The sequence below is a fragment of the Callithrix jacchus genome, chromosome 1 (assembly GCF_049354715.1).
Source record: "Callithrix jacchus isolate 240 chromosome 1, calJac240_pri, whole genome shotgun sequence".
NCBI classification, from domain to species: domain Eukaryota; kingdom Metazoa; phylum Chordata; class Mammalia; order Primates; family Cebidae; genus Callithrix; species Callithrix jacchus.
Genome location: NC_133502.1, coordinates 157,747,622 through 157,759,824, shown reverse-complemented (window position 1 = coordinate 157,759,824; position 12,203 = coordinate 157,747,622). Strand labels below are relative to the sequence as shown.

Below are 12,203 nucleotides of genomic sequence, written 5' to 3'. Positions count from 1 at the left end.
ATATTTAAGTTTTCCAAGTAAATTCTTAGCTCCAGCTTTCCAGCAGCATACTTTAATTTCAGGTATTCACTGTGACATTTGAAAGTAAGAATAGAGAAGCTGTTTTCTAACAAATTACATGTATACTATAGTTATGCCACTTTTCCCACCATGAACAAACATGATTTTTACTTAAGTTGGTATAACCGCATATAGGCTTGGGGGAAAATGCTTGTTTAATGAGTTAGGATTTAACTGACAGAAGGATCTATGATGGGATGGACAGCCTAGCCGTGAAGTCTGCTTAGAAGCCAGAGGCAGGTGCTCAGATGGCTTACAGGACAACCTGCAGGTTTTGGAAGGGGGGCAATAGAAATTGGGGAGGGTGGTGGGATCAGCCCGTCTGTGGGGACAGCAGAGACATATTGAGAGACACTGGGGGGCCATAGGAAGAGTGCTAGACTGCATCACTGCAGCCCCATGGCCTTGGGCAAGTCACTTAATCCCAAGTAGCCCTGGGTTCCTTGTCTGCTGTGTGGGGATATCACCTCCTTAGGACTTCAGCTAAGAAAACCTTCAAAGGCTTCAGAGACACTGCTCCAGTGAGAAAGGATTCATCTCGGTTTGGGAATCCCTTAATCTGGGTTTTTGTGGAACCTCTGATCACTCTTACTCAAGCTGGTGTGTAACCCGTGACAGCAGCAGAAGTAATGGCCACCCCTGGCCTGCCCCCCGACCCCACAGTGCCTAAGCACTGCACACCACCTCTGGCCGCCTCACCAGCCCTGAGGCAGGAGCCATCTCCATCTTTTCGGTGGAAAACATGAAAATCAGAGAGGTTAAGTAACCGGTTCAACATCATCTGGCTGACAAATGGAGGAGGAAAGGATCCCGGCGGAGTTGTGTGTGACACCAGATGTGTGCCTTTAACTGCTGTGCCTGGAGCCGCCTCCTCAAAAGGGTGGGGAGGATGGTGGAGGAGAAGTACAGGAGGAGGGACCTCAGGGACTGGGGGAGGGTAGAGAGGTTGCTTACAGGCCAAGGTCCTGCTGCTCTTCCTGCAAATGGCCCCTGGTGATGAAGACACTGAGTCTCTCCTCCTCCTCCAGGCTGCAGCCCGGGGTTGAGCCGAGACCTGTGGCCGGACCCCTGGCAGGCTGCCCCCACCCCACCCTAAGAACACAGACAGCTGATCAGACTGAACACAGACAGTTTGTTTTCTTCCCTCAGCTCTCTTGGGTGTGCATGAGAGTTTGCCTAAGTCAGCCGCCTGTCCAGGGTTAACTGCTTGCACGGACACCCCACAGAAGGGGCTTATTCACTCTTGGTGGTTTCTTTACAGACCAAATGTCACCAGTACTGGCCGGATCCCCCCGACGTCATGGACCATGGCAGCTTTCACATCCAGTGTCAGTCAGAGGACTGCACCATTGCCTATGTGTCCCGAGAAATGCTGGTCACAAACACCCAGGTGAGCTGCAGCCAGAGAGGCACAGTGGTGGGGCAGGTGCTGAATCAGCAGCCGCTGTCATCCCAGGTGGTCCTGCTTCTGGGTGTGCTCTCTGTTTCCACCTGGCAAGCATTTCAGCACACAAGACTGCCCATCAACGAGGCAGGACCCAAAGTTCGTAGTGGCCCTAGTCACAAGAGGCACAAGCAGCCCAGTGTCCATCAACGGAGGAATGGATAACAGTGCACAGTCTGTCCATATAATGGAATATGATTCAGCTTTTAAAAAGGAAGAGACTCTGACCCCTGCTACAACAAGGGAACCTTGAGCATATTATACTAAGTGAAATAAGCCAGACAGACAAATACTGTAGGATTCTACTTCTGTGAAGTGCCTAGAGTCATCCAATTCATAGAGACAGAAAGTAGAACAGTGGTTGCCAAGGGCCTGGGGAAGGAGGAAAAAGGAGATATGTGGACATTATGCCATATGGCATAATGGGTGCAGGGTTTATGTTTGTGGGATTTTTAAAGTTCTGGAAATAGATAGTGGTGATGGCTGTACAAAATTGCGACTATTCTTAATGCCACTGAACGGGACATTTAAATGTGGTTACAGTGCCTCGTGTTATGTATATTTTGCTACAGTTAGAGATTGTTAGCATGTGTGGCCCCTAATAGCAAGTACCATAGGAGAAATGGAGGAAATCACTGGGCACAGTGATCAAGGAAAGCAGGCCTGCAGGACAGGCTACGGCTGAGCCTGAGAGGGGATGGAGATCTTTGGGGAAGCAGGGAAGGAATTGGTAGGGGCCGCAGCAGGGCTGCACACCGGGGGAGAAAGCATCAGGAGACAGGGCCCCTCTGGTGTCTGGGTTGGGGCTGGGTGGGCTTACCAAAACCACTGCATCTCCCACAGACCGGCGAAGAGCACACAGTGACACATCTCCAATACGTCGCGTGGCCTGACCACGGTGTGCCCGATGACTCCTCTGACTTTCTGGAATTTGTAAACTATGTGAGGTCCTTGAGAGTGGACAATGAGCCCGTCTTGGTTCACTGCAGGTATGGCACCTGTTGTTTTGTTAGGTTTGGGATACTTTTGCCTGTTGGGAAAGGCCTGGAGAGAATTGGCAGGCACCAAACCCACCCTATATCCCACAAAGTAGTGTGCTCTTACAGACCTCTGTTGACTGTAGTTCTTCACTATTTCAAAAGTGATTTGGAATTTTATGAAATCCTAAACTTGTGAATGCAGCGCAGAGCTGACGAAGAAAGTCCCCCGCACGCCCTTTCTCCTGCCCTCTGTCAGCTGACCTTCATCATAGATATGAGTGAGAAAGGGAGGGGATTTGGCACTTAGCACTGGCTCTCTCTCCACTGGCTGTTAGCCCCCAGCCTCGGCTGTGTGAGGATAGGCTGTCTCAGCCTGTTTGAGAGCGCACCCTGAGTGCATTTTGTCTTCTCCAAGGCCAGGAGAGGAAAGCCCCTTCTGAGTCAACACTGGGCCATGCAGAAAGGCTACTCAGACAAATCCCAAATCTGTCTCCTCTCCCCTTTCCAGTGCTGGAATAGGTCGAACCGGTGTGTTGGTCACTATGGAAACAGCTATGTGCCTAACTGAGAGGAACCTGCCCGTTTACCCCCTGGATATTGTCCGAAAAATGCGAGACCAGCGCGCCATGATGGTGCAGACATCAGTGAGTAGAAATCCAGTAATAATGATGGCTGTCCCCTTCTGAGCACTTACACCAGGCAGGCCTGAGAGGAGGGCTTCGTCGGTCAAGAGACTGCAGCTCAGGGGACTGAACCACTTGCCCAGATTCTCAGAGCTTGTCAGTGGCTACAACCCACACCCATCTCCCTTCTGAGCTCTGCTGCCTCTGTGGTTTGTCCTACCAGCCCGTCTGTCAGGGAGGAGCCCTGGTTGGATTCTGTATCATTGAACCATCGTTTCTACATCACCTTCCTACCTAGACCTGGGTACTCCTTTTGGCTCCGTGCATGTTTCATATGACCCTACTTTGAGATCTGTCCCACCCATGTGGTCCCTGAGTACCTGCACAGTCCTCCATGGGTGGAACAGCTCAAAGCAGGGTCATGTGCCACATCCTCTTGTCCTCAAGAGGAACCCTTGGGGATTTCCCCTGGAACTCCAAGCAGGGCGGTGACGCGGTGTGGAATGAGCATGATTAAGGCTCCACACAAATGGGGGAGTTGGCACTCAGGAAGTATTTACAAATGCTGCAAAAGACCCACCGGTACAGGGTGGGCAGCATTTCCTGAAGCTACGGGACTTAACAGCTTTGTTTTCTTTTCCAGAGCCAATACAAGTTTGTGTGTGAAGCGATTCTTCGTGTGTATGAAGAAGGCTTAGTCCAGATGCTGGATCCTAGTTAAGACAACTGTGAAAACGTCCGTTCCTCTTTCCCAAGGCCATCCTCCTTGAGAGAGGAGGGCAGACCTCCTCTCTGGAAGCAGCAAGAGGAACCAGTAGCTGTGGGAAAGGAATGGGCACCTCTGAACCCAGGCACTTTAAATTTCTGTAGAAAAGACATTGTGTACATAGGAACTGGTGTAGATAAGCATGCATTTATGGCATCATTTAGGCCTGTATTTCTATGGAAAGATACAAAAGGGATCTCAGTTTGGGGCCTGTCCTAATGCCTTCTTCCCTAACATCACCACACACACCCCTGTTGGCATCCTGGAGCAATTGAGACGGGACACCCACAGAGCTGTTGACCTCCCAGCAACAAGATGGTATAGTTATCTCGGGTCGTTTGGATGTTTTGTTTCTGTGTGTCAGACTATAAGGGCTGAGCTTTCTGTACTTCTAGGTGGAGCTGGAACAACTCAGGTTCACCTGCACTGATGCTAAGGAAACCCTGACAAATATACTAAATGGCAGGGTGCTGGGGGTCAGGCTGAAGGCTGAGCAGCACCTCTCTGCCCTCTCTCCCTTTGTCTCATCTCCCGGCAACTTCTGATACTCATGTTTCTGAGAATCGTATCCCCCTTCAGGTTTCCTCTTGGTGCCTGACCTGGATTTGTAATGTGCATTCAGGTGAGTTTTCAGCTGAGACTCTGAGAACTGGGACCCTCAGTATGTTCTGGTCATCTCGTGGCTTAGTTGTAGAAGCAGGTGTGTCTCTTGTCTCTGCTTGCCTCCTACTGCACACTCAGCACCCAGGACTGGAATCACTGACTACTGAATCTCCTACATGTATTGCTGCTACTTCAAGTTCCTACACTTGAAACTTTATGATTTTTCCAAGGGGAGATGGGACAATGTCATCTAAATATTCTGAATGTTTGGCCTTCAAGAAAAGAGCGTCTAGTAATTGAACCATGGGAAACCGAGCTTCTGGAGGGTTGGCCGTGGGGTGTGTACGTGTGTGTGCCCAGGGGTGAGTGTTTCTCAGGATTTCTAACGATTCAAATTACCGTTGAGTATACATAAAGAATGAGTCTCTGTATAGAAGAACAACTGTGTGCATTCACCCCCAGTTACAATGGTCTCCATTGCATTTCAAAGGAGAGGATCAGACTATCTGAATATAAATACAATCTGATGTTAATTTATTCTAAGACCATCACTTTGATCGTCCTAAAGAATTCTGCCTTTGTGAATACTGTGTTAAATTTTTTTAAATTTGTGACAGGATTGTAGCAAATTATTATTTAAGGAAAATAAATGGCATAAACATTTAATGTGGCATTTTTAAATAGTGGTTTTTATGTATTCAAAAGAGAGAGTTAAGCCAGGTTCTTAATGGTATTTATGGAAAAGATGTTTCCCTGTTATCGTGCACAGAAATGAAGCCATTTTGATATTCAGCAAATTCGGTGCCAATTGAATAGTTTGCTGGTGGCAAGATGGATAAAGACCTATATAAGGGGGTGGGAGGACCCTAAAGATTCTTTATTTCCAGAGCTAGCATATTTACTTGCATGCTTTCCGTCTTTTCTACATGGATATTTTACTGCCAAGTGGCAGAGGTGGGAGGGAGATGTCACACAGTACCATAACCCCATACTGCAAAACAAGAAACCACCAGAAAGTTTGCAGCTGAGGGGCAGGAGACTCAGTTCCTGTTCCCACTCAGCACTAACTACTTGGGGGCCTGCTCACTTAGCAGCTCTACCTCTTTTTCATTATCTGTAAAATAAAAACAATACGTAGGACTTTTAGATTGAACATGAGGATTGAATAAGATCATGCTATTCATGTGACTTCATCAGCTGGAATATCAACAGCCACTGCTGTGGATGAGTTACTTAGAAAAGTTTAGTTATCAGTGATTAGCCCAAAAACATAACAGTCAAAAGCAGAATCCACTGGATTTTTGTTTCTCTTTCTAGAGACAGGGTCTCGCTGTTGCCCAAGCTGGAGTACAGTGACATGATCATAGTTCACTGCAGCCTCAAATCCCTGGGCTCAAGCAGTCCTCACACCTCAGCCTCCTTGACATGGGCCTGCAGGTGCATGTCACCTCACCTGGCTCATTTTTTATTTTTATTTTTTTGTAGAGATAGGATCTTGATGTGTTGCTTGGGCTGCTCTAATTCCTGGCCACAAGTGATCTTCCCACCTCAGCCTCCCAGAGCGTTCAGATTATGGGCCTGAACCACTGCACCCAGCCTAACTGGGTTTTTATGAGAGGAAAATGGAAAATATTCTTCTAGAAGAGAGAGAACAAGAGCACAAAATAATCTGGACTCAGAAAAATTCAGCAAAGCTCCAAGGAAGAGGGGGTGGAGGGAACGCTGGCATAAATTTAAATGCCATTAGGATATTTAGCAAATCATTGCCGTTTTGATAAAAATGCATCATCACCCTGTGTGCAAAATGTTTGCAAAGTAGTCTGAATGTCTTTGGAGATGGGTGTTTTATTGTTTTTCTCCAAAACAAATTATTGTGGTTGCAGAAATGTTGCCGTTACGGTCACATATATTTTTGAAAAGCTTACGAGGAGGTTGCAGACAGTTTTTTCTGCCACTGGGCAGGCCAGCAGTTCTGATGCACCAGAAGTTGCCAGAAACAAAATCTAGAAAATACTGGGAAGAAGAAGACAAGAGAATTATCTAAAACAGCAAAAGACACAAGTAAATTATGTAGACATTACCACTTAAAATCGGTAGCTCCAGATTCCTGTATCACTACCTTATACACTTAAGCAATTATACTTAAGCCTTTTTTTTTAGTCCTAAGTGAAGAACTGCATCAGAATCAGGATAAATATTTTGCCTGGGAAATTTGGCTGGATATGAATGGAGAAGACATTTACATCCTACGTTCTGGCACATTCTAGAAGATCTAATGAGGCTCCATATTGATGTGCCAATTTAATCAAGATGAGCGATCCCTGCTGATGTCACCTTCTAGAACCTGCACTTGGTGTTTTGACTTTGCAGAAGCAAAGATGCAACTCAGTTGGGTTGGGGGGGCAGTGGTCATATCACACACTTGTACTAGTCTTTCGTTTCCTACCACAGTAATTCATATTTAAATGCGCTTTTAGATTAGTGTGGATACCACTGCTGCTATGTTGCTGCTACTTGATCTTTCTCCTTTGGTCCCTCAGAAATGATCATTTGAGGGCAAGCAAAAAAGGCCTCATCATCCACCAGAGGCAACAGAAATAGGGAAAGATTGTGAGAGGCAGGGTTTGGGTCTAGACCTGGACTTAGGCAAGATATATTGCCCTCAACCCTCAGTTTTCTTATATGTAAAAAGGGAAGGTTGGGCTGGATGAGGTGAAGTCAAGATTTGCCATTCTGGGAGCCTAATATTCCAGAGAACCAAAATTAATCCTAAACCAAAGCTTTATGGCTCCTACAGAGATGTGTCACATTTCTGCAACTTGTCACCAGGTGATTGTCCCTCAGACTGGCACTGTTAAATGCAATGACGAGGATGGCCGCCCTCTGGTTCTTGCCTTTCATCCTCCGCTGAGAGCAGTCTCGGTAAAAATGGCAAAGATTCTGTGACCTCAGACCAGGGACAAAATACTTGGGAATCTGATGGCCTGGCTGAGCCACCATCCTCATAGCTCCCATTCTGTTTGGAGCAACCAAAGAATGTGTGTGAAGTTATTTGGGAAAGGATCATAATTGAGCAGCAATCTGTTTTCTGTATATTTGGAATGTTTTTCATTCTGACCTGTTCTATCAGTGATTCTACTGAAAAACAATTTGATCGATATAAAAATGTTCAAGCTATACAACACTGTTATTGTCCACTGATATTTTTATTCTAATAGATTTCTGCAAATATTTTCTTGTATTTGCTTTTTCCTTTCATTTTTAAATGAACTCTTGGAAGAGAGTGCTCTCTGCTCATCTCCACCTTCCCTCTGGTCAGGAGCATGAACTCCCATGTTGGCCTTGACCTGGTGTATTAGTCCATTCTCATGCTGCTAATAAAGACATACCTGAGACTGGGTAATTTATGAAAGAAAGAGGGTTAATGGACTCGCAATTCCACAGGGCTGGGGAAGCCTCACAATCCTGGTGGAAGGCGAATGAAAAGCAAAGTCACATCTTACATGGTGGCAGGCAAGAGAGCTCGTGCAGGGGAACTCCCATTTATAAGGCTATCAGATCTCCTGAGATGTATTCACTGCCACGAGGACAGTGTGGGGGGAACCTTGCCTATGATTCAATTATCTCCACCTGGCCCTGCCCTTGACACTTGGGGATTATTACAATTCAAGGTGAGATTTGGGTGGGGACACAGCCAAACCATATCACCTGGTGTGGCAGATTCTAGATGCCAGTTAGGTTCCACCATCGTGACAAGAGTAGCTTTCACATAGTACAAGTTCACCTTTTGTCCTGCAGCAGTGCCAGAGTGGCTCCGTGGTCACTGGGGCCCCATGTTCCTCGGCCATCCTCAGTCTGCTGCTCCACTTCACATTGCGGCTAGCAGGAGGGAGGCAGGGGGAGGAGAAAAGCATGACCACTCCCTGGAGGGGGCGCCACCTGGATATGGTACATCCTGTTGATCAGAACTTCATCACAGGTCCATGCCTATTGCAAGGAAGAGTCAAAGGTCAATTTTACTCCCGGAAACCATGTGCCTAACAAATTCAGGGCTTCTGTCTCTGAGAAACAAAAGAATAGGTTTGAGGGACAATGAGTGTTCTCTGCCATAGCTCAACCCTTTGGCTGCCCTTCTTTTCTGACATAGAGTCTGCTCTGTTGCCCAGGCTGGAGTGTAGTGGCACAATCAACAGCCCACTGCAGCCTTGATTTCCCAGACTCAAGCAATCCTCCCAACTCAGCCTCCCTAGTAGCCGAGACTACAGACATGTGCCACCACACCCAGCTAATTTTTTAAAATTTTTGTAGAGACAGGATCTTGCTATGTTGCCCAGGTTGGTCTCAAACTCCTGGGCTCAAGTGGTCCTCCCATGTTGGCACTCCCAATGTGCTGGGATTACAGGCATGAGCCACTGCACCTGGCCCACCACAGCTTCTATAGCCTGCTTACTCCTTGGGCAGTTTGGGGGAGTCCCCAAGGTTACTTTCATGGTTCAGGAAGACCAGGCATGCAATTTCTTAGACAATAGAATCCATCAACTACTCACAGCTGAAGATCTGCTCTGCTCCTGCCTCTTCGACTTAAATGTGGCTGCCTTGAGGCTGCCTGGAAGAGAAGCATGGGTGGGAGCAACACCCTTAGTCTGGTCTTTGAAGCAGCCTGGTTTGCATTTTCAGGCAGAGAAGCTTTATCTGCACTAAGGCTGCCATTTCAAGGGCACTGCACTTAATAGCTGCAGTTTGAAGGACAAAAGCAGTTGTCATTTTCAACGCTTCAAGACTTGAGTCAACTTGAGTGCAGCTATTGACAGCGCCTCTCTGAGCAAAGCAAGATTTCCTCCCATCTTAGCTGCCTATGATTGCTATACAGGAATGCCTGAGGCTGGGCAATTTATAAAGAAAAAAGGTTTATTTGCCTCACGGTTCTGCAGACTGTACAAGAAGCATGGCACCCACATCCGCATCTGGTGAGGGCCTCAGGCCTCTCCCACACCTGGTGAAAGGTGGAGGGGAGCAGGTGTGTGCAGACCACATGGAGAGACAGGAAGCAAGAGAGAGTGGGGAGAGGGGCCAGGCTCTTTTTAACAACCTGCTCTCACCCAAATGAAGAGAGTGAGAATTCACCCCATCCCCAGGGAGGACATTCATCTCTTCATGAGGGATCCACCCCTATGACCCAAACACCTCTCTTTAGGCCCCACCTCCAACATTGGGGAATGCCTTTCAACGTGAGATTTGGAGAAGATAAACATCAGCTGCAATACCTCCTATCTCTGCTTGCAGGCTGGCTGGCTGTAGCCCCAGTTCATCTCACGTATGTAGGACTGTGAAAAACAACAAGGAGCAACATTCACACTTTTTCATCCTCCCACCATTTTCTCTTCAGTCTGCCTGTGGTCCATCTTCCACATACCCAGTAGCAGATAACAATTTCATCAATGTTAGCCATTAGACAAAAGGCAATATTTATATCTTTGCCATCTATCTGCTGGCCCAACAATTCCACTAAGCCAGTGCCACATTTTAGATGCTACTTGAGCATTTGGTCTTCAGGTATCAAATTCTGAATCTAAGAGTCAAAGTAAAGGTGATTCAAGCAAAACAGCCTATTTCTCTCTCACATAAACACCAGCAGCCCAGAGCTGGTACCACTCACCAAGGACCCAGGTTCTTCCAATCTGATCACTCTAGTGTCCTCAATACACAGCTTCTTCATCATAGTCCAAAATGGCTGCTCCAGCTCCAACCATCACATCAGCATTCCAGCAAGAAAAACAAAATACCCTTTCCTTCTAAGTATACCTCCTCAAAATTGCATATACTACTCTGACTTACAAACAGTTGGCCAGAACTTAATCATATGGAGACACTATGTTGCAAGGCACATCAGGAAATGTCGTTTTTATTCTAGATGGCAGTACACAGCCAAAATTCAACAGGCTGAATTCAGAGGGCTTTCACTGAAGAACGAAAAATGATTATTAGGGCACAATTAGCAGCTTCCCCTACATATTCTTTGACTTCAGATCTACTAAAGGGCTGATTCATGAGGAGTTGACCTCACTCAAGACCCAGCATACAGGAACAAATGCAATTCTGTCATTTAAGCAAGACCGACCCACCATTTGTTTTTTTTGGTTATTTTTTTTTTTTTTTGAGATGGAGTTTCGCTCTTGTTACCCAGGCTGGAGTGCAATGGTGCAATCTCGGCTCGCCACAACCTCCGCCTCCTGGGTTCCGCCAATTCTCCTGCCTCAGCTTCCCGAGTAGCCGGGAGTGCAGGCACGCGCCATCATGCCCAGCTAATTTTTTGTATTTTCAGTAGAGACGGGGTTTCACCATGTTGACCAGGATGGTCTCGATCTCTTGACCTCGTGATCCACCCGCCTCGGCCTCCCAAAGTGACCATTTGTTTTTTTAAGAGTCTTGCTTTATTGCCTAGGCCGGAGTGTAGTGGTGCAATCTCAGCTCACTGCAACCTCCACCACCAGTTTCAAGCGATTCTCATGCCTCAGCCTCCCGAGTACCTGCAATTACAGACGTGCACCACCACATCCAGCTAATTTTTGTATTTTTAGTAGAGACAGAGTTTCACTATGTTGGCCAGGCTGGTCTCAAGCTCCCAATCCCAGGTGATCTGCCCACTTCAGCCTCCCAAAGTGTTGGGACTGCAGGTGTGAGCCACGGTGCCTGGACGGGACCCACCATCTTGGAGTATAGCACGGATAGCTTTTGACAAGATCAGCACCCATCCATTATGTACATGAACCATTTGAATAAGAATGGACTGATAAACTTAACCCCTTCTAGAAACCTCAGAGCACCACCCCCTAATTATACAGGCCTGTCTTCATCTATGACTGCCCTTGTAACCTTTGCTGGTTAATCCCTAAGCCTCTGGATTCCTTTTAGGGTCCAGGAAGTCTCCAGAATATTTCTTGAGGCTGTCCTGGGCCTTTTGACATAATTACCTGAACCAGAGGAAGAACCAGGTAAGACCTGTTGGGATGCAGCAGCAGAGGTCTTGAGAGAGATGGTGACAGTGAGGATGGAGATGAAGTGGTCAGAGCCCAGACATGATTAAAAAGAAAAGTCGGCCGGATGAGACACAGTAGATGCCTTTTCTGTTGTGCCATTCCTATTTACATTTTCATCCATTCAAATAATTTCTTTTTTTAATTAAAAAAGAGAATTTTGCTTTGTTGTCCAGGCTGGTCTCCAACTCCTGGCTTTAGGCAGTCCTCCTGCCTCAGCCTCCCAAAGTGCTGGAATTACAGGCATGAGTCACTGCACTTGTCCCTATTCAAATGATTCCGTCAGCAAATCCAGTTATTAAAACTGCCTCTCTGGGGGTAAACATGGAGTTGTCTTAATCTGCTCAGGCTTTTACAACAAAACCATAAACTAGGTGGCTTAAGCAATAGATCTTTATTTCCCACAGTGCCGGAGGTGGGGAGTCCAAAGTCAAGGTGCCAGCAGATTTGTTTCCTGGTGAGGACTCTGTTCCTAGATGACAAATGGTGACAAGAGGGACCCTGTGTCTTTTCCTCTCTTTGTAAGGTCGCTAATTCCATCATGAGAGCCCCACCCTCCTGACCTCATCTAACCCATTTCCCAAAGACTTCTCCAAATACCATCCCATGGGGGTCAGGGCTTCAGCATATGAATTTGGGAGGGGACGTAATTCGGTCAACAGTTCTGTCAAAGTCATATTTTATCATAAGTAA

At 46.9% G+C, this 12,203-nt stretch overlaps 1 protein-coding gene across 15 annotated transcripts in view; it reads left to right on the top strand.

Moving 5' to 3' along the window:
- Positions 1-5,142, top strand: part of PTPN3 (protein tyrosine phosphatase non-receptor type 3) — a 120,128-nt gene extending 114,986 nt beyond the window's left edge. For all 15 annotated transcript variants that reach the window (XM_078350228.1, XM_078350193.1, XM_078350201.1 and 12 more), the window contains 4 exons: positions 1,322-1,450; positions 2,348-2,493; positions 2,993-3,128; positions 3,751-5,142. In XM_078350228.1, the coding sequence (XP_078206354.1) occupies positions 1,322-1,450; positions 2,348-2,493; positions 2,993-3,128; positions 3,751-3,828 (489 nt within the window). In that variant the 3' untranslated portion in view covers positions 3,829-5,142. The remainder of the gene's footprint in view (positions 1-1,321; positions 1,451-2,347; positions 2,494-2,992; positions 3,129-3,750) is intronic.
- The last annotated feature ends 7,061 nt before the right edge of the window (positions 5,143-12,203 follow it).